The sequence below is a fragment of the Pelodiscus sinensis genome, chromosome 2 (assembly GCF_052426305.1).
Source record: "Pelodiscus sinensis isolate ZL-2025 chromosome 2, ASM5242630v1, whole genome shotgun sequence".
In the NCBI taxonomy this organism is placed as follows: domain Eukaryota; kingdom Metazoa; phylum Chordata; order Testudines; family Trionychidae; genus Pelodiscus; species Pelodiscus sinensis.
This window is the reverse complement of record NC_143053.1, coordinates 264493673-264516102: the sequence shown is the minus strand read 5'-3', so window position 1 is coordinate 264516102 and position 22430 is coordinate 264493673. Positions and strand designations below refer to the sequence as shown.

At 71.3% G+C, this 22430-nt stretch overlaps 1 protein-coding gene across 1 annotated transcript in view; it reads right to left on the bottom strand.

Moving 5' to 3' along the window:
- AGAP3 (ArfGAP with GTPase domain, ankyrin repeat and PH domain 3) overlaps positions 1–22430 on the bottom strand; it is a 237354-nt gene that overhangs the window by 84711 nt on the left and 130213 nt on the right. The window contains exons 10-11 of the mRNA XM_089776874.1: positions 17176–17280; positions 4856–5024 (exon numbers count right to left, since the gene is read on the bottom strand). Coding sequence (XP_089633000.1) covers positions 4856–5024; positions 17176–17280 — 274 coding nt within the window. The remainder of the gene's footprint in view (positions 1–4855; positions 5025–17175; positions 17281–22430) is intronic.

Genomic DNA, 22430 nt, shown 5'->3' with positions numbered 1-22430 from the left:
CGGGGCGAGGGCCGGGGTCCCCGACGCGCCACCACGCCCCCTGCAGGACGGGGCGAGGGCCGGGGTCCCCGACGCGCCGCCATGCCCCCTGCAGGACCGGGTGAGGGGCGGGGTCCCCGACGCGCCGACACGCCCCCTGCAGGACGGAGTGAGGGGCGGGGTCCCCGACGCGCCGTCACGCCCCCTGCAGGACGGGGCGAGGGCCGGGGTCCCCGACGCGCCGCCACGCCCCCTGCAGGACGGGGCGAGGGCCGGGGTCCCCGACGCGCCGTCACGCCCCCTGCAGGGCGGGGTGAGGGACGGGGTGAGGGCCGGGGTCCCCGACGCGCCGCCACGCCCCCTGCAGGACGGGGTGAGGGGCGGGGTTCCCGATGCGCCGCCATGCCCCCTGCGCCGCCCAGAGGGAACAGCCAGCATTTCAGCAACAGCGCCGCCCAGAGGGAACAGCCAGCATTTCTGGCAACAGCGCTGCCCAGAGGGAACAGCCAGCATTTCAGCAACAGCGCTGCCCAGAGGGAACAGCCAGCATTTCAGCAACAGCGCTGCCCAGAGGGAACAGCCAGCATTTCAGCAACAGCGCTGCCCAGAGGGAACAGCCAGCATTTCAGCAACAGCGCCGCCCAGAGGGAACAGCCAGCATTTCAGAAACAGCACCGCCCAGAGGGAACAGCCAGCATTTCAGCAACAGCGCTGCCCAGAGGGAACAACCAGCATTTCTGGCAACAGCGCTGCCCAGAGGGAACAGCCAGCATTTCTGGCAACAGCGCTGCCCAGAGGGAACAGCCAGCATTTCAGCAACAGCGCTGCCCAGAGGGAACAACCAGCATTTCTGGCAACAGTGCTGCCCAGAAGGAACAACCAGCATTTCTGGCAACAGCGCTGCCCAGAGGGAACAGCCAGCATTTCTGGCAACAGCGCCACCCAGAGGGAACAGCCAGCATTTCTGGCAACAGCGCCACCCAGAGGGAACAGCCAGCATTTCAGCAACAGCACCGCCCAGAGGGAACAGCCAGCATTTCAGCAACAGCGCCGCCCAGAGGGAACAGCCAGCATTTCAGCAACAGCACCGCCCAGAGGGAACAGCCAGCATTTCTGGCAACAGCGCCACCCAGAGGGAACAGCCAGGGAGGCAACAGCGCTGCCCAGAGGGAACAGCCAGCATTTCTGGCAACAGCGCCGCCCAGAGGGAACAGCCAGCATTTCTGGAAACAGCGCCACCCAGAGGGAACAGCCAGCATTTCTGGCAACAGCGCCGCCCAGAGGGAACAGCCAGGGAGGCAACAGCGCCACCCAGAGGGAACAGCCAGGGAGGCAACAGCGCTGCCCAGAGGGAACAGCCAGCATTTCTGGCAACAGCGCCGCCCAGAGGGAACAGCCAGCATTTCTGGAAACAGCGCCACCCAGAGGGAACAGCCAGCATTTCTGGCAACAGCGCCGCCCAGAGGGAACAGCCAGGGAGGCAACAGCGCCACCCAGAGGGAACAGCAGGAATTTCAGCGTTACAGACTCTCAGACACTGATTTTTACACTTAATTTGACAAAGTTTATGCTCTTTTCTATTCTCCTCACTAGGATTTGACTTCCACTCTTTTTATCTGTCACTGCTTATTTTACCTTGTTGTTAAGCCACGGTGGCACTTTTTTGGATCTCTTACTGTGTGCTTGGGTTTTTTGGAGTATTGTGTCCAGTTCTGCCCCCCCCCCCCCACGCACACAGAAAGGATGTGGTCACACTGGAGAGGGGCCAGCGGAGGCGACCGAAATGCTGCGGGGCTGGAGCACTTGACGTATGAGGAGAGGCGGAGGGAGTTGGGTCTGTTCAGTCTGCAGAAGAGCAGAGCGAGGGGGGACTTGAGAGCAGCCTGCGACCCGCTGAAGGGGGGTCCAGAGAGGCTGGAGAGAGGCTGTTCTCAATGGGGGCAGAACGAGGAGCAATGGGCTCAAGTTGCAGTGTTGGAGATTAGGAAAAACGATTTCCCATGGCGGGTGGGGAAGCGCCGGGCTGGGTTCCCTGGGGAGGGGGCGGAATCTCTGTCTGTAGTGAAGTTGCTGCCCCACTCTGGCAACAGACGGGGTAAAAGCAGGCAGGAGGGAGCCTGTGCAAACCCAGCCAATCAGAGCGCAGCTAGAAACAGCCAATCAGGGCCAGGCTGGGCCCTCTAAAAAGGCTGCAGGGCAGAGGGGAGGGTGCAGGCCTGGCTCAGGGCGGGTGCAGCGCTGGGCAGGCTCAGGGGGCCAAGAAGGTGGCAGGGTCAGCGGGAGCGGAAGAGAAGGGGAGAGAGGAGGGCAGGGGCAGCTGCTGCCAGAGGGTCCCTGGGTGGGGCCCAGGGCAGTGGGCGGGCCTGGGCCCCCCTGCACCATGGAGGGGGCTGCTCGGGCTGACGGACGGCTGGGACTGCTGAGACCCGCAGAAGGGGGAAGGGAGTGGTGGGCGCTCCCGGGGAAGTGGTCACAAGTGGCTCGGCAGCCCGGGGCTCAGCGCGGCTCCGGAGCGGGCGGGCGGAGACAGGGAGCATGGAGCAGCGGCTCACGCAACGTGCCACGACCAGCAGAGTCAACCTGCTCGTTCCGCCGGCGCTGGAGGGCAGCTCGGCAAGTCGCACTGCGCGCCGCCCCCTGGCATTTCGGAGCCTTGTGACGGCGACCTCCCGTTCCCCCCGAAGACATGGAGGGGACGTTCCCGGAGTCGGCGTCCTGCAGTTCCGGAGCTTCTCTCCCCACCCTCTCCGAGGAGCAGCAGTGGCCTGGCGCGGACGGGTCTGGCATCTCGCCCCACAACCGCTTTGCCAGTGTGTCCCCAGCGCAGGGAAACCCCCTCCTTCCCCTGCCACTGCGCGGCCAAGAACCCAGCCTCCCACTGGCTCCTGGGGCACTCCCGTCCCTGCTGCCTGGGGATTTCGGCCGCGCCCCCGCCAGGGACCCGAGCACAGGGGTGAAGGCTGGGAGGGAGATTTCCTGCATCTCTTCTCAGCCAAAGTCAGCAGCCAGGAAAGGGAGCCGGGCTGGAGCGGGCAGGAACGGGGCCGGGAACAAGGACCGTCATCACAGCTGACTGAGGAGCTGCTGAGCTGCACAGACAACTTTCTGCTGCCCCCTCCAACTCTAAGCAGCGTGTCTAGACCAAGCAGGGACCCTGGACGCACCGCCAATTACACACCCGGTGGCAGGGTCCCAGGCTGTCAATGGCTGCTCTGCCGGAGCAGCCCGGCGGCTGCCACTCAAGGACCAGTAGACTCGGGTTTTGGACGCACAGACTCACGATGGCATAGACATAACCACGTGCTGAAGAGTAAACCCTTTTGGTTCCCCCAATAACACAGGCAAATGTAAAACATTAGATATTTGTGTGTCAGCCGGGCCAGGGAACCTGGCCCCAAGAGTTTGAAAAGAGCTGGCTGAGGGGCTGCCTGGACCATTAATGCTCGTTTTCAGGAAGTCTTGGAACATGGGGAAGCTCCGGACAATAGGAAGAAAGTGAATGCTGTGCTGACATTTTAAATGGGTGACGGAACAACCAAGTAGCCACATGCTTGTCAGTCTGACAGATTGAGAAAGATGGTGGAAAGGTCCCAGTGCGCCGCAGTCTGCCAGGGACACGGAGAGCGCTCTGGTGCGCCGGAGCCTGCCAGGGACACGGAGAGCGCTCCGGTGCGCCGGAGCCTGCCAGGGACACGGAGAGCGCTCCGGTGCGCCGGAGCCTGTCAGGGACACGGAGAGCGCTCCGGTGCGCCGCAGCCTGCCAGGGACACGGAGAGCGCTCCGGTGCGCCGCAGCCTGCCAGGGACACGGAGAGCGCTCCGGTGCGCCGCAGCCTGTCAACGGGCACAGGGAGCTCTCATGGGCATTGGGACAGTCCTGTCTCCAGGACTACCCTGCCTGTGTCACAGTGCCCAGGAGAACTTGCCGTGCCGCCTCGTGCACACATAGCCGGCAGAGCACACCCCGTTGGCACACGCTGGGAGTCGCACCCCCTGGAAGGACTAGCACACCCAGTTCCTCTGGGCAGGAGCCGGAGCCTTCCCAGGAGCCAACTGCAGTGCTGGTACGAACCCCCAGACCCAGAGCGTCCCGCCGCTCCCCGGCCGGGTGAACCCCCCACTCCCCTCAGGAACACACCCAGCAAAGGACTCGCCCTCCCCGCCTGTGCCTGTAACAGACAGATGGGCTGTGACGTGGGGGGCTGTCTGCCCGGCTGTGCTGTGCTGTGCTGTGCGGTGCTGTGTGCGACTCCCCGCAGTCTGTGGGCCCAGACACCCAAGGGCCAACCAGAGCCGCTCCCAGCCCTGTCCCCAGAGGGAGAGGCCAAGGTCAGAGGTGGGGCTGGCTGGAGGGAGTGCGAGTGAGTCTCGGCTGGGTAGGATGAGAAGGAGACCGAGCCGGAAAGGGGGGATCAGGGCCCGGGAGCCCTTCCCCCGAGAGGAACAACCTCGTCGGCTCTCAGTGTCTGTGCTAGCGCCGCGTCCTGAGAACCAATGACCCTTCCGCTCTGCCGACCAGCAGAGTCCCCGCTGGCTGCGGCGGGGGTGCAGGGTCGGGGCTCCCCGACGGGCCGCCACACGGGCCAAAGGCAGGACGCACCCCCTGGGCCCGCCACGGGGAGGATAAGCACCTGAGGGCAGATGTGAGTGTGGGGCTGGGCAGGGGGCAGCCTGGAAGGACGCTGGAGGAAACTGTTGGCCTCCCTGATGCCCTGGCTCATCGCCGTTGTTCAGGCCCCGCTCCCGCCCCGTGCAGACCCCGGATCGCTGTGCTCCAGGCCGCGGGAAGAGCGGAGGCCCAGGGACTCCGGGACTCTCGTGCATGGTCGGCTTGTGACTGTGCTAGGAAACCCGCAGCCGCAGAGCCCTCCCCTTACCTGCGCCTCCTGGGAACTGCAGGCTGCTCCGCTCCTTGGCAAGCCCGTTGGTTTTGGGGCTGGCGCTGGGGGCTGTCGCCGTCGTCGCCCTGGGGAGCCGCTTGCCTGGCACCTTCACGGTGGTTCGCAGCAGATCGATTTCCTTGCCATGGACGTTCTGCATGTAATCCTATGGCAGAGAGACGTACGTCAGGCCCGCACAGAGATCGCCACTGCCCGCCACGCACCGCACGGGCGCAGGAGCCACGGCCCGACAGCCGCAAGCACCGCACGGGCGCAGGAGCCACAGCCCGCCACGCACCGCACGGGCGCAGGAGCCACGGCCCGACGGCCGCAAGCACCGCACGGGCGCAGGAGCCACAGCCCGCCACGCACCGCACGGGCGCAGGAGCCACGGCCCGACGGCCGCAAGCACCGCACGGGCGCAGGAGCCACGGCCCGACGGCCGCAAGCACCGCACGGGCGCAGGAGCCACGGCCCGGCGGCCACAAGCACCGCACGGGCGCAGGAGCCACAGCCCGACGGCCGCAAGCACCGCACGGGCGCAGGAGCCACAGCCCGCCACGCACCGCACGGGCGCAGGAGGCACGGCCCGACGGCCGCAAGCACCGCACGGGCGCAGGAGCCACAGCCCGCCACGCACCGCACGGGCGCAGGAGCCACGGCCCGACGGCCGCAATTACCGCACGGGCGCAGGAGCCACGGCCCGACGGCCGCAAGCACCGCACGGGCGCAGGAGCCACGGCCCGCCACGCACCGCACGGGCGCAGGAGCCACGGCCCGACGGCCGCAAGCACCGCACGGGCGCAGGAGCCACAGCCCGCCACGCACCGCACGGGCGCAGGAGCCACGGCCCGACGGCCGCAAGCACCGCACGGGCGCAGGAGCCACAGCCCGCCACGCACCGCACGGGCGCAGGAGCCACGGCCCGACGGCCGCAATTACCGCACGGGCGCAGGAGCCACGGCCCGACGGCCGCAAGCACCGCACGGGCGCAGGAGCCACGGCCCGCCACGCACCGCACGGGCGCAGGAGCCACGGCCCGACGGCCGCAAGCACCGCACGGGCGCAGGAGCCACAGCCCGCCACGCACCGCACGGGCGCAGGAGCCACGGCCCGACGGCCGCAAGCACCGCACGGGCGCAGGAGCCACGGCCCGACGGCCGCAAGCACCGCACGGGCGCAGGAGCCACAGCCCGCCACGCACCGCACGGGCGCAGGAGCCACGGCCCGACGGCCGCAAGCACCGCACGGGCGCAGGAGCCACAGCCCGCCACGCACCGCACGGGCGCAGGAGCCACGGCCCGACGGCCGCAAGCACCGCACGGGCGCAGGAGCCACGGCCCGACGGCCGCAAGCACCGCACGGGCGCAGGAGCCACGGCCCGGCGGCCACAAGCACCGCACGGGCGCAGGAGCCACAGCCCGACGGCCGCAAGCACCGCACGGGCGCAGGAGCCACAGCCCGCCACGCACCGCACGGGCGCAGGAGCCACGGCCCGACGGCCGCAAGCACCGCACGGGCGCAGGAGCCACAGCCCGCCATGCACCGCACGGGCGCAGGAGCCACGGCCCGACGGCCGCAATTACCGCACGGGCGCAGGAGCCACGGCCCGACGGCCGCAAGCACCGCACGGGCGCAGGAGCCACGGCCCGCCACGCACCGCACGGGCGCAGGAGCCACGGCCCGACGGCCGCAAGCACCGCACGGGCGCAGGAGCCACAGCCCGCCACGCACCGCACGGGCGCAGGAGCCACGGCCCGACGGCCGCAAGCACCGCACGGGCGCAGGAGCCACGGCCCGACGGCCGCAAGCACCGCACGGGCGCAGGAGCCACGGCCCGACGGCCACAAGCACCGCACGGGCGCAGGAGCCACGGCCGGGCGGCCACAAGCACCGCACGGGCGCAGGAGCCACAGCCGGGCGGCCACAAGCACCGCACGGGCGCAGGAGCCACGGCCCGACGGCCACAAGCACCGCACGGGCGCAGGAGGCACGGCCCGACGGCCACAAGCACCGCACGGGCGCAGGAGCCACGGCCCTACGGCCGCAAGCACCGCACAGGCGCAGGAGCCACGGCCCGATGGCCACAAGCACCGCACGGGCGCAGGAGCCACGGCCCGACGGCCGCAAGCACCGCACGGGCGCAGGAGGCACGGCCCGATGGCCACAAGCACCGCACGGGCACAGGAGCCACGGCCCGGAGGCCACAAGCACAGCACGGGCGCAGGAGCCACGGCCCGGCGGCCACAAGCACCGCACGGGTGCAGGAGGCACGGCCCCACGGCCACAAGCACCGCACGGGCGCAGGAGCCACGGCCCGACGGCCACAAGCACCGCACAGGCACAGGAGCCACGGCCCGACGGCCGCAAGCACCGCACAGGCACAGGAGCCACGGCCCGACGGCCACAAGCACCGCACGGGCGCAGGAGCCACGGCCCGACGGCCACGAGCACCGCACACGCAGAGGAGCCACGGCCCGACGGCCGCAAGCACCGCACGGGTGCAGGAGCCACGGCCCGACGGCCGCAAGCACTGCACGGGCGCAGGAGCCACAGCCCGACGGCCACAAGCACCGCACGGGCGCAGGAGCCACGGCCCGACGGCCGCAAGCACCGCACGGGCGCAGGAGCCACGGCCCGACGGCCGCAAGCACCGCACAGGCGCAGGAGGCATGGCCCGACGGCCGCAAGCACCGCACGGGCGCAGGAGGCACGGCCCGACGGCCACAAGCACCGCACGGGCGCAGGAGCCACTGCCCGACGGCCACAAGCACCGCACGGGCGCAGGAGCCACGGCCTGCCACGCACCGCACGGGCGCAGGAGCCACTGCCCGACGGCCACAAGCACCGCACGGGCGCAGGAGCCACGGCCCGACTGCCACAAGCACCGCACGGGCGCAGGAGCCACGGCCCGACGGCCGCAAGCACCGCACGGGCGCAGGAGCCACAGCCCGCCACGCACCGCACGGGCGCAGGAGCCACGGCCCGACGGCCGCAATTACCGCACGGGCGCAGGAGCCACGGCCCGACGGCCGCAAGCACCGCACGGGCGCAGGAGCCACGGCCCGCCACGCACCGCACGGGCGCAGGAGCCACGGCCCGACGGCCGCAAGCACCGCACGGGCGCAGGAGCCACAGCCCGCCACGCACCGCACGGGCGCAGGAGCCACGGCCCGACGGCCGCAAGCACCGCACGGGCGCAGGAGCCACGGCCCGACGGCCGCAAGCACCGCACGGGCGCAGGAGCCACGGCCCGACGGCCACAAGCACCGCACGGGCGCAGGAGCCACGGCCGGGCGGCCACAAGCACCGCACGGGCGCAGGAGCCACAGCCGGGCGGCCACAAGCACCGCACGGGCGCAGGAGCCACGGCCCGACGGCCACAAGCACCGCACGGGCGCAGGAGGCACGGCCCGACGGCCACAAGCACCGCACGGGCGCAGGAGCCACGGCCCTACGGCCGCAAGCACCGCACAGGCGCAGGAGCCACGGCCCGATGGCCACAAGCACCGCACGGGCGCAGGAGCCACGGCCCGACGGCCGCAAGCACCGCACGGGCGCAGGAGGCACGGCCCGATGGCCACAAGCACCGCACGGGCACAGGAGCCACGGCCCGGAGGCCACAAGCACAGCACGGGCGCAGGAGCCACGGCGCGGCGGCCACAAGCACCGCACGGGTGCAGGAGGCACGGCCCCACGGCCACAAGCACCGCACGGGCGCAGGAGCCACGGCCCGACGGCCACAAGCACCGCACAGGCACAGGAGCCACGGCCCGACGGCCGCAAGCACCGCACAGGCACAGGAGCCACGGCCCGACGGCCACAAGCACCGCACGGGCGCAGGAGCCACGGCCCGACGGCCACAAGCACCGCACACGCAGAGGAGCCACGGCCCGACGGCCGCAAGCACCGCACGGGTGCAGGAGCCACGGCCCGACGGCCGCAAGCACTGCACGGGCGCAGGAGCCACAGCCCGACGGCCACAAGCACCGCACGGGCGCAGGAGCCACGGCCCGACGGCCGCAAGCACCGCACGGGCGCAGGAGCCACGGCCCGACGGCCGCAAGCACCGCACAGGCGCAGGAGGCATGGCCCGACGGCCGCAAGCACCGCACGGGCGCAGGAGGCACGGCCCGACGGCCACAAGCACCGCACGGGCGCAGGAGCCACTGCCCGACGGCCACAAGCACCGCACGGGCGCAGGAGCCACGGCCTGCCACGCACCGCACGGGCGCAGGAGCCACTGCCCGACGGCCACAAGCACCGCACGGGCGCAGGAGGCACGGCCCGACGGCCACAAGCACCGCACGGGCGCAGGAGCCACGGCCCGACTGCCACAAGCACCGCACGGGCGCAGGAGCCACGGCCCGATGGCCACAAGCACCGCACGGGCGCAGGAGGAACGGCCCGACGGCCGCAAGCACTGCACGGGCGCAGGAGCCACGGCCCGACGGCCGCAAGCACCGCACGGGCGCAGGAGCCACGGCCCGACGGCCGCATGCACTGGACGGGCGCAGGAGCCACGGCCCGACGGCCGCAAGCACCGCACGGGCGCAGGAGCCACGGCCCTACGGCCGCAAGCACCGCACGGGCGCAGGAGCCACGGCCCGACGGCCACAAGCACCGCACGGGCGCAGGAGCCACGGCCGGGCGGCCACAAGCACCGCACGGGCGCAGGAGCCACGGCCCGACGGCCACAAGCACCGCACGGGCGCAGGAGCCACGGCCCGACGGCCACAAGAACCGCACGGGCGTAGGAGCCACGGCCCGATGTCCACAAGCACCGCACGGGCGCAGGAGCCACGGCCCGACGGCCGCAAGCACCGCACGGGCGCAGGAGCCACGGCCCGACGGCCACAAGCACCGCACAGGCACAGGAGCCACGGCCCGACGGCCACAAGCACCGCACGGGCGCAGGAGCCACGGCCAGACGGCCACAAGCACTGCACGGGCGCAGGAGCCACGGCCCGACGGCCACAAGCACCGCACGGGCGCAGGAGCCACGGCCCTACGGCCGCAAGCACCGCACAGGCGCAGGAGCCACGGCCCGATGGCCACAAGCACCGCACGGGCGCAGGAGCCACGGCCCGACGGCCGCAAGCACCGCACGGGCGCAGGAGGCACGGCCCGATGGCCACAAGCACCGCACGGGCACAGGAGCCACGGCCCGGAGGCCACAAGCACCGCACGGGCGCAGGAGCCACGGCCCGGCGGCCACAAGCACCGCACGGGTGCAGGAGGCACGGCCCCACGGCCACAAGCACGGCACGGGCGCAGGAGCCACGGCCCGACGGCCACAAGCACCGCACAGGCACAGGAGCCACGGCCCGACGGCCGCAAGCACCGCACAGGCACAGGAGCCACGGCCCGACGGCCACAAGCACCGCACGGGCGCAGGAGCCACGGCCCGACGGCCACAAGCACCGCACACGCAGAGGAGCCACGGCCCGACGGCCGCAAGCACCGCACGGGTGCAGGAGCCACGGCCCGACGGCCGCAAGCACTGCACGGGCGCAGGAGCCACAGCCCGACGGCCACAAGCACCGCACGGGCGCAGGAGCCACGGCCCGACGGCCGCAAGCACCGCACGGGCGCAGGAGCCACGGCCCGACGGCCGCAAGCACCGCACTGGCGCAGGAGGCATGGCCCGACGGCCGCAAGCACCGCACGGGCGCAGGAGGCACGGCCCGACGGCCACAAGCACCGCACGGGCGCAGGAGCCACGGCCTGCCACGCACCGCACAGGCGCAGGAGCCACTGCCCGACGGCCACAAGCACCGCACGGGCGCAGGAGGCACGGCCCGACGGCCACAAGCACCGCACGGGCGCAGGAGCCACGGCCCGACGGCCACAAGCACCGCACGGGCGCAGGAGCCACGGCCCGATGGCCACAAGCACCGCACGGGCGCAGGAGGCACGGCCCGACGGCCGCAAGCACTGCACGGGCGCAGGAGCCACGGCCCGACGGCCGCAAGCACCGCACGGGCGCAGGAGCCACGGCCCGACGGCCACATGCACTGGACGGGCGCAGGAGCCACAGCCCGATGGCCGCAAGCACCGCACGGGCGCAGGAGCCACGGCCCTACGGCCGCAAGCACCGCACGGGCGCAGGAGCCACGGCCCTACGGCCGCAAGCACCGCACGGGCGCAGGAGCCACGGCCCGACGGCCACAAGCACCGCACGGGCGCAGGAGCCACGGCCGGGCGGCCACAAGCACCGCACGGGCACAGGAGCCACGGCCCGACGGCCGCAAGCACCGCACGGGCGCAGGAGCCACGGCCCGATGGCCACAAGCACCGCACGGGCGCAGGAGCCACGGCCCGACGGCCACAAGAACCGCACGGGCGTAGGAGCCACGGCCCGATGTCCACAAGCACCGCACGGGCGCAGGAGCCACGGCCCGACGGCCGCAAGCACCGCACGGGCGCAGGAGCCACGGCCCGACGGCCACAAGCACCGCACGGGCGCAGGAGCCACGGCCCGACGGCCACAAGCACCGCACAGGCACAGGAGCCACGGCCCGACGGCCACAAGCACCGCACGGGCGCAGGAGCCACGGCCGGGCGGCCACAAGCACCGCACGGGCGCAGGAGCCACGGCCCGGCGGCCCCAAGCACCGCACGGGCGCAGGAGCCACGGCCCGACGGCCACAAGCACCGCACGGGCGCAGGAGCCACGGCCCGACGGCCCCAAGCACCGCACGGGCGCAGGAGCCACGGCCGGGCGGCTTTAAGCACCGCACGGGCGCAGGAGCCACGGCCAGACGGCCACAAGCACTGCACGGGCGCAGGAGCCACGGCCCGACGGCCACAAGCACCGCACAGGCGCAGGAGCCACGGCCCGACGGCCGCAAGCACCGCACGGGTGCAGGAGCCACGGCCCGACGGCCACAAGCACCGCACGGGCGCAGGAGCCACGGCCCGGCGGCCACAAGCACCGCACAGGCACAGGAGCCACGGCCCGACGGCCACAAGCACCGCACGGGCGCAGGAGCCACGGCCCGACGGCCACAAGCACCGCACGGGCGCAGGAGCCACGGCCAGACGGCCAGAAGCACCGCACAGGCACAGGAGCCATGGCCCGACGGCCACAAGCACCGCACGGGCGCAGGAGCCACGGCCCGACGGCCACAAGCACCGCACGGGCGCAGGAGCCACGGCCCGACGGCCACAAGCACTGCACGGGCGCAGGAGCCACGGCCCGGCGGCCACAAGCACCGCACGGGCGCAGGAGCCACTGCCAGACGGCCACAAGCACCGCACGGGCGCAGGAGCCACGGCCCGACGGCCACAAGCACCGCACGGGCGCAGGAGGCGCGGCCCGACGGCCACAAGCACCGCACGGGCGCAGGAGCCACGGCCCGACGGCCGCAAGTACCGCACGGGCGCAGGAGCCACGGCCCGACGGCCACAAGCACTGCACGGGCGCAGGAGCCACGGCCCGACGGCCACAAGCACCGCACGGGCGCAGGAGCCACGGCCCGACGGCCACAAGCACCGCACGGGCGCAGGAGCCACGGCCCGACGGCCACAAGCACTGCACGGGCGCAGGAGCCACGGCCCGGCGGCCACAAGCACCGCACGGGCGCAGGAGCCACGGCCAGACGGCCACAAGCACCGGACGGGCGCAGGAGCCACGGCCCGACGGCCACAAGCACCGCACGGGCGCAGGAGGCGCGGCCCGACGGCCGCAAGCACCGCACGGGCGCAGGAGCCACGGCCCGACGGCCGCAAGTACCGCACGGGCGCAGAACTCAGTCTCACTTCCGAGCCCCCCTTCCTCCTCCGGCTCCTCTCACACTCCTCTGAGCTACCCGGGCAGCTGGCCTAGAGGTGAGGGGGCTCCATGTGTCGTAATGCCAGCCCCGAGCCAGGCAGCCCCGTCCCGAGCCAGGGATGGGTCAGGACTCAATGCCCCGAGCCAGGCAGCCTAGTTCCTTCCTTCCCATGGAGGTGGGAACTCTCTCCCAGATCCCCACTCCTGGGAGGCAGCCCCAGGAGCGCCCCCTTCCTCTCTGGGACCCATTCCGGCGACGGGCCGCTCTCGCCCCAGGCTGCAGGCAGGAGCCGCTCTGGCAGACACTCAGCTCCTGTGGCCTCTCCCCTAGCTCAGCCCCCAGCTAGTCCCTGCAGTCGGGGCTGCGGGGCCAGAAGCACGTGTGACGTACAGTATGATGGGGCCTAATTTAGCTACAGCTAATCAGGAAAGAGATGGGAGTCGTGGTAGAGAGTTCTCTGAAGACGTCTGTGCAGCGGCAGTCGGAAAAGCAATCAGGATGCTAGGAATTATTAGGAAAGGGATAGAAAATAAGACCCAGAATATCTTACTGCCCCTGTATAAAACTATGGTACGTCCATATCTTGAATACTGTGTACAGATGTGGTCTCCTCACCTCAAAAAAGATATTTTGGCCTTGGAAAGGGTTCAGAAAAGGGCAACTAAAATGATGAGGGGTTTGGAACGGGTCCCATATGAGGAGAGGTTAAAGCGACTGGGACTTTTCAGTTTAGAAAAGAGGAGACTGGGGGGATATGATAGAGGTCTATAAAATCATGAGTGGTGTGGAGAGGGCAGATAAAGAAAAGTTATTAAATTAATGGGTAGCAAGTTTAAAACTAATAAAAGAAAGTTCTTCTTCACACAGCGTGTGGTCAACCTGTGGAACTCCTTGCCAGAGGAGGCTGTGAAGGCTAGGACTATAATAGAGTTTAAAGAGAAGCTGGATAATTTCCTGGAGGTTAGGTCCATAAAAGGCTATTAGTCAGGGGATAAAATGGTGTCCTTGGCCTCTGTCTGAGGCTGGAGAAGGATGGCAGGAGACAAATCGCTTGATCATTGTCTTCGGTCCATCCCCTCTGGGGCACCTGGTGCTGGCCACTGTCGGCAGACAGGCTGCTGGGCTAGATGGACCTTTGGTCTGGGCCAGTCCGGCCGTTCTCATGTGATCTCCTCCCAGGAAGGGGCCATCGCAAGCCCCCCGGAGTCTCCTGGGAGAGAGGGGCTCTGGGACCGAGGCGCCTGGCTCAGTGACCCCTCCTGGGGTCAGCCGCCGGCCAGGGCGAAGCTGCGGCTGCCGCTCTCTGTTCTGCAGGAACTCGCGGGTTTGCTCCAGTTCACAAGGAGGTCACCAGAAAGATTACGGCCGACTTGGTCCCCGTGTAAATCTGCTTGTGAACTCAGGAAGAGGCCAACCCTGGGAGCGACGGCCGCTCGGCCCCCGGCGCAGGGCAGCAGGTGGAGGGGGGGGTACGGGCCAGGCAACCCGCACTGACCGCCCGGCCCTGACAGACCCTAGCCCCAGCCGGGAACATCCCCCCCTTCCCACCCGCCACTCTCCTGGGGACCTTCGCCTCAGCAGCAGCCAAGCCAGCGGCCCCCTTTGCTGCCCCACGCTTCCCCCTTGGCCCAGGCTGGAGGAGGAGGAGGAGTCGGGAGACGGCCCGGGGCAGGGAATCGCAGAGGGGCTGGAGGATTTTCCCTAACTCAGCACAAACGCGGCGCTCGCCGGCTGCCTGCCGGAGAGCGGTCACCAGCACGCCGCCTTTATGGCAGGCTATAAAAGAGCAATTTCTTCCCCAAGCCTCCTCGCTAATTACCCAGCCAGCTCTCTCATTTCATTTTATTACTGGAATTAACAACGAGTTCAGAGCCTGGAAAGCTATTACCATGTGTGATTAAGCCACATTCAATTAGTTTCTACAAACAATTTAATTGATGTTGCAGATAGAATTAACAGAAGGTGATTGTGTGAATGGCTCCAATGGCTGCCTTCTCTCTGGCGCCGCGCGGCACAGCCGGGCCTGCCGCACACGCTCGCCAAGACTGTGGGAAAGTGACGGGACGCCGCCCCGGCCCGGCCCCGGAACCCGCTCGGCTCCCCGCGGGACGCCGCCCCGGCCCGGCCCCGGAACCCGCTCGGCTCCCCGCGGGACCCCCCCGGCCCGGCCCCGGAACCCGCTCGGCTCCCCGCGGGACTCCCCCGGCCCGGCCCCGGAACCCGCTCGGCTCCCCGCGGGACTCCCCCGGCCCGGCCCCGGAACCCGCTCGGCTCCCCGCGGGACCCCCCCGGCCCGGCCCCGGAACCCGCTCGGCTCCCCGCGGGACTCCCCCGGCCCGGCCCCGGAACCCGCTCGGCTCCCCGCGGGACGCCGCCCCGCCCCGGCCCGGCCCCGGAACCCGCTCGGCTCCCCGCGGGACTCCCCCGGCCCGGCCCCGGAACCCGCTCGGCTCCCCGCGGGACCCCCCGGCCCGGCCCCGGAACCCGCTCGGCTCCCCGCGGGACTCCCCCGGCCCGGCCCCGGAACCCGCTCGGCTCCCCGCGGGACTCCCGCGGCCCGGCCCCGGAACCCGGTCGGCTCCCCGCGGGACTCCCCCGGCCCGGCCCCGGAACCCGCTCGGCTCCCCGCGGGACGCCGCCCCGCCCCGGCCCGGCCCCGGAACCCGCTCGGCTCCCCGCGGGACTCCCCCGGCCCGGCCCCGGAACCCGCTCGGCTCCCCGCGGGACCCCCCGGCCCGGCCCCGGAACCCGCTCGGCTCCCCGCGGGACTCCCCCGGCCCGGCCCCGGAACCCGCTCGGCTCCCCGCGGGACTCCCGCGGCCCGGCCCCGGAACCCGGTCGGCTCCCCGCGGGACTCCCCCGGCCCGGCCCCGGAACCCGCTCGGCTCCCCGCGGGACGCCGCCCCGCCCCGGCCCGGCCCCGGAACCCGCTCGGCTCCCCGCGGGACTCCCCCGGCCCGGCCCCGGAACCCGCTCGGCTCCCCGCGGGACCCCCCGGCCCGGCCCCGGAACCCGCTCGGCTGCCCGCGGGACGCCGCCCCGGCCCGGCCCCGGAACCCGTTCGGCTGCCCGCGGGACCCCCCCCCCCCGGCCCGGCCCCGGAACCCGCTCGGCTCCCCGCGGGACGCCGCCCCGGCCCGGCCCCGGAACCCGCTCGGCTCCCCGCGGGACGCCGCCCCGGCCCGGCCCCGGAACCCGCTCGGCTCCCCGCGGGACGCCGCCCCGCCCCGGCCCCGGAACCCGCTCGGCTCCCCGCGGGACCCCCCGGCCCGGCCCCGGAACCCGCTCGGCTCCCCGCAGGACTCCCCCGGCCCGGCCCCGGAACCCGCTCGGCTCCCCGCGGGACCCCCCCCGGCCCGGCCCCGGAACCCGCTCGGCTCCCCGCGGGACCCCCCCAGCCCGGCCCCGGAACCCGCTCGGCTCCCCGCGGGACGCCGCCCCGGCCCAGCCCCGGAACCCGCTCGGCTCCCCGCGGGACGCTGCCCCGGCCCGGCCCCGGAACCCGCTCGGCAGGCCTAGCCGGGACCGGCGCCCCACCCCACGGTGCCCCCTCGGCAGGCCTAGCCGGGACCGGCGCCCCACCCCACGGCGCCCCCCTCGGCAGGCCCAGCCGGGACCGCGCCCCACCCCACGGCGCCCCCCTCGGCAGGCCCAGCCGGGACCGCGCCCCACCCCACGGCGCCCCTCGGCAGGCCCAGCCGGGACCTGCACCCCACCCCACGGCGCGCCCCTCGGCAGGCCCAGCCGGGGCCGCGCCCCACCCCACGGCGCCCCCCTCGGCAGGCCCAGCCGGGACCGGCGCCCCACCCCACGGCGCCCCGCTCGGCAGGCCCAGCCGAGACCGGCGCCCCACCCCACGGCGCCCCGCTCGGCAGGCCCAGCCGGAACCTGCGCCCCACCCAACGCGCCCCCCTCGGCAGGCCCAGCCGGAACCTGCGCCCCACCCCACGGCGCGCCCCTCGGCAGGCCCAGCCGGGGCCGGCGCCCCACCCCACGGCGCCCCCCTCGGCAGGCCCAGCCGGGGCCGGCGCCCCACCCCACGGCGCCCCACTCGGCAGGCCCAGCCGGGTCCGGCGCCCCACCCCACGGCGCCCCCCTCGGCAGGCCCAGCCGGGGCCGGCACCCCACCCCACGGCGCCCCCCTCGGCAGGCCCAGCCGGGGCCGGCACCCCACCCCACGGCGCCCCCCTCGGCAGGCCCAGCCGGGACCGGCGCCCCACCCCACGGCGCCCCCCTCGGCAGGCCCAGCCGGGGCCGGCACCCCACCCCACGGCGCCCCCCTCGGCAGGCCCAGCCGGGTCCGGCGCCCCACCCCACGGCGCCCCGCTCGGCAGGCCCAGCCGGGACCGGCGCCCCACCCCACGGCGCCCCGCTCGGCAGGCCCAGCCGGGGCCGGCGCCCCACCCCACGGCGCCCCGCTCGGCAGGCCCAGCCGGGACCGGCGCCCCACCCCACGGCGCCCCGCTCGGCAGGCCCAGCCGGGACCGGCGCCCCACCCCACGGCTCCCCCCTCGGCAGGCCAGCCCGGGGCTCACTCACGTGCAGGCTGGGGTGGTAGGTCAGGACCCCGTTATCGCACAGCGTCACGTACTTCTTCTTCCACTCCTTGTTGAGCGACTTGCCGCTGCGCTTCAGGAGAACGCCCTGCCGGGGAGAAGAGAGGCCCTCAGACCTGCCCTGGCTGACCCTGCCCCCCGCTGCCGCCCCACGGCTAGCGCCCTGCTGGGACCTGCCCCACGGCTAGCGCCCTGCTGGGACCCGCCCCATGGCTAGCGCCCTCGACCCGCCCCACGGCTAGCGCCCTGCTGGGACCCGCCCCACGGCTAGCGCCCTGCTGGGACCCGCCCCACGGCTAGCGCCCTCGACCCGCCCCACGGCTAGCGCCCTGCTGGGACCCGCCCCACGGCTAGCGCCCTGCTGCGACCCGCCCCACGGCTAGCGCCCTCGACCCGCCCCACGGCTAGCGCCCTGTTGGGACCCGCCCCACGGCTAGCGCCCTCGACCCGCCCCACGGCTAGTGCCCTCGACCCGCCCCACGGCTAGCGCCCTGCTGGGCCCTGCCCCACGGCTAGCGCCCTGCTGGGACCCGCCCCACGGCTAGCGCCCTGCTGGGACCCGCCCCACGGCTAGCGCCCTCGACCCGCCCCACGGCTAGCGCCCTGCTGGGACCCGCCCCACGGCTAGCGCCCTCGACCCGCCCATGGCTAGCGCCCTCGACCCGCCCCACGGCTAGCGCCCTACTGGGACCCGCCCCACGGCTAGCGCCCTCGACCCGCCCCACGGCTAGCGCCCTACTGGGACCCGCCCCACGGCTAGCGCCCTCGACCCGCCCACGGCTACCGGCCTCGACCTGCCCATGGCTAGCGCCCTCGACCCGCCCCACGGCTACCGGCCTCGACCTGCCCATGGCTAGCGCCCTCGACCCGCCCACGGCTAGCGCCCTGCTGGGCCCCGCCCCATGGCTAGCGCCCTGCTGGGACCGGCCCATGGCTAGCGCCCTCGACCCGCCCACGGCTAGTGCCCTGCTGGGACCCGCCCATGGGTAGCGCCCTGCTGGGACCCAGCCATTGCTGCCGCCCCATGGCTAGCGCCCCTCTGGGGACCCTGCTCCCCCCCGCTGCTGCGCCACGGCTGGCACCCTTCATGGGACCCGGCCTGAGCAGGGCAGGGGAATGTGGCCTGCAGAGCAAAGCCTGGAATGGGCTTCCCTGGTTCCCTGAGTTGTTTGTGAGAGTCCCAGTGACGTGGGGGGGTACCTGGCTGGTTCTAGGCTGGGGCTGTGGGTGACCCACCGGCTGCTGTCGGTACCACGGCCCAGCAGGGCGGGGGGGAGTCACTATGCAAAGGGGGTCTCACCCTGTCTGCCCAGCTACCCCACAGGGGGAGGAACAAAGGGAGGGGGATGCTGCCCTGGCCGGGGGCAGGGCTGGGAGTGAGGGGGTTAGTTTCTGTCTGGGGGCAGGGAGGAGACAGCCTGGGGAGGGGGCTGGGATTGTAGGGCCCAGCCACCCCCATCTCTAGGGGGGCACTGAGGCCTCCTAGCCCCAGTTCCTGGAACCAGATTGCATCTGTGCTGGGCTGTACCCTGGAGAGGCAATAAACTCCCTGTTCTACTGGCTGGGGGAGTCTGTTCGTGCCACTGCGGGGGTGCAGGAGACAGGGGAACCCCAATGCACACGCCGCTCCCCCAGCCACGGCCCCTCCCCCAGCATCCACACGCCACTCCCCCAGCCACGGCCCCTCCCCCAGCATCCACACGCCACGCCCCCAGCCACGGCCCCTCCCCCAGCATCCACACGCCACGCCCCCAGCCACGGCCCCTCCCCCAGCATCCACACGCTGCTCCCCCAGCCACGGCCCCTCCCCCAGCATCCACACACCATGCCCCCAGCCACGGCCCCTGCCCCAACGCCGCCTCCAGTATCCACATGCTGCTCCCCCAGCCACGGCCCCTGCCCCAACGCCGCCCCGAGCATCCACACGCCGCTCCCCCAGCCACGGCCCCTGTCACATTACCGAATTGGAGGGAAGCAGCCAGATCGCTGCTGCACCCCTAGGTGGGGGTGTTGGCCCCAGAAATTGGTATAAAAGGGAGCCATGTGGGGTATTGAATGGGAGATTATTGTTTGCTGATCTTATGTACGCTATTTATGTGAGTGTATAATGTCTGTGGGTATGTCTACACTACCCCGCTAGTTCGAACTAGCGGGGTAATGTATGCATACCGCACTTGCTAATGAAGCCCGGGATTTGAATTTCCCGGGCTTCATTAGCATAAGCGGGGAGCCGCCATTTTTAAATCCCCGCTGCTTCGAACCCCGTGTAGCGCGGCTACACGGGGCTCGAACTAGGTAGTTCGGACTAGGGTCCTATTCCGAACTACCGGTACTCCTCATGAAACGAGGTGTACCGGTAGTTCGGAATAGGCACCCTAGTCCGAACTACCTAGTTCGAGCCCCGTGTAGCCGCGCTACACGGGGTTCGAAGCAGCGGGGATTTAAAAATGGCGGCTCCCCGCTTATGCTAATGAAGCCCGGGAAATTCAAATCCCGGGCTTCATTAGCAAGTGCGGTATGCATACATTACCCTCCTAGTTCGAACTAGGAGGGTAGTGTAGACATACCCTGTGTGTGTAGATAGGAATCTGTAATCTGTGTGGAAGCTGAATATTTCTCTGAATGTGGTTAAGCATGGCTATGGACAGGCTGATCAGCCAGGCCCTGTGGAACAATGGCTCTCAATGGGCCAAGGACACACCCAAAGAATGGGGGCTGTCCTGAGAGCAGCCAGCAGGGAACATAGAGATTGGCCTCTGACCAGGTGACTTGCTGCATACAAGAAGAGGCCAGGAAGGAGTATAAAGAGGCCATGTGGTCGATGCCATTTTGTTCTCAGCTCAGCACTTCATCCCAGAGGCAGCACTGCAGGGATTGAAGAGCCCGGAAGACCTGTGAACCCATCCTGATCGTAGGATGTGCAATAAGGACTTTTAAACCAGCAGCTGCAACATCTCTGCTAGAGCCTGCATCGAGAACTGGGAGATTCGGTGCATGTAACGTACTGTACTTTAATAACCTTACTCTCAGGCTTTTCTTTCTTGTGATAATAAACCTTTAGATATAGATTCTAAAGGACTGGCCCAGCGTGATTTGTGGGTAAGGTCCAGAGGGTAAATTGACCAGGGATCTGTGGCTGGTTTCTTGGAACCGGACAGAACTTGTCCGGGGTAGGTGGGATTGGGTGCTAGGACCCCCCACCTGTGTATAGGCCCGGGGCCATCTGGGGCACGGATATTGCTGGGGTGTCGGAGGGGTTTTGCTCGGGAGGCTTCAGGCAGGCTGCTGAAGCGCTCGGTGGGACTGGTTTGTGGCCTGTGTGGAGAGGTCACCAGTCAGGGGGACTGTAAGGAACCCCGGATTTGAGCAATTCGCCCTGAGCGGACGCCCTCAGCTGTGCCCAGACACGGCCTGGTCCATCACAGCCCCTCCCCCAGCATCCACACCACGCCCCCAGCCATGGCCCCTCCCCCAGCATCCACACGCCACGCCCCCAGCCACGGCCCCTCCCCCAGCATCCACACGCCACTCCCCCAGCCATGGCCCCTCCCCCAGCATCCACATGCCATGCCCCCAGCCACGGCCCCTCCCCCAGCATCCACACGCCACTCCCCCAGCGCCGCCCCCAGCATCCACATACCATTCCCCCAGCCACGGCCCCTGCCCCAATGCCGCCCCCAGCATCCACACGCTGCTCCCCCAGCCATGGCCCCTCTCCCAGCATCCACACGCCACGCCCCCAGCCACGGCCCCTCCCCCAGCATCCACACGCCGCTCCCCCAGCCACGGCCCCTCCCCCAGCATCCACACGCCACTCCCCCAGCCACGGCCCCTCCCCCAACGCCGCCCCCAGCATCCAGATACCATTCCCCCAGCCACGGCCCCTGCCCCAATGCTGCCCCCAGCATCCACACACCGCTCCCCCAGCCACGGCCCCTCTCCCAGCATCCACACGCCACGCCCCCAGCCATGGCCCCTCCCCCAGCATTCACACGCCACGCCCCCAGCCACGGCCCCTCCCCCAGCATCCACACGCCGCTCCCCCAGCCACGGCCCCTCCCCCAGCATCCACACGCCACTCCCCCAGCCACGGCCCCTCCCCCAACGCCGCCCCCAGCATCCACATACCATTCCCCCAGCCACGGCTCCTGCCCCAATGCCGCCCCCAGCATCCACACGCCGCTCCCCCAGCCATGGCCCCTCTCCCAGCATCCACACGCCACGCCCCCAGCCACGGCCCCTCCCCCAGCATCCACACGCCACTCCCCCAGCCACGGCCCCTCCCCCAACGCCGCCCCCAGCATCCACATACCATTCCCCCAGCCACGGCCCCTGCCCCAATGCTGCCCCCAGCATCTACACGCCGCTCCCCCAGCCACGGCCCCTCTCCCAGCATCCACACGCCACGCCCCCAGCCACGGCCCCTCCCCCAGCATCCACACGCCACGCCCCCAGCCACGGCCCCTCCCCCAGCATCCACACGCCGCTCCCCCAGCCATGGCCCCTCTCCCAGCATCCACACGCCGCTCCCCCAGCCACGGCCCCTCCCCCAGCATCCACACGCCACTCCCCCAGCCACGGCCCCTCCCCCAACGCCGCCCCCAGCATCCACACGCCGCTCCCCCAGCCACGGCCCCTCTCCCAGCATCCACACGCCACGCCCCCAGCCACGGCCCCTCCCCCAGCATCCACACGCCGCTCCCCCAGCCACGGCCCCTCCCGCAGCATCCACACGCCGCTCCCCCAGCCACGGCCCCTCCCCCAACGCCACCCCCCGCCACGGCCCCTCCCCCAACGCCGCCCACAGCATCCACACGCCACTCCCTCAGCCACGGCCCCTCCCTCCACGCCTCCCCCAGCTGGGGTTGCCCACGGCCCTTCCCCCAATGCCTTAAGGCCCCACTGCTGCCCATAGCTCCTGAGTCGGGGTGCGATGTGAAGGGGCAGGGGAGAGCGGGAGCGCAGTGCCAAGCCACGACAACACCCACAGAGCTCTGAGGGCCGCCCCTGCCCTGCTGTGGGCTGTGGCGGGCGTGAGGGGGACACTGGAGCAGGGGGGAGGCCACGGCTCCTCTTGAGCTGTCTGCCTTCACCCCCTCCCCGGGCTGTGCTGAGTGAAGGGGCGTCCCCGGGGGGTGGAGGCCTGGCGTTCGTGGCCTGGGAGCACGGCCCGTTCCCGCCGGAGAGGAGCCGGTTGGGAGCTGGCGAGCCCGGAGCGGGGAAGCCGGGGAAGGCTCG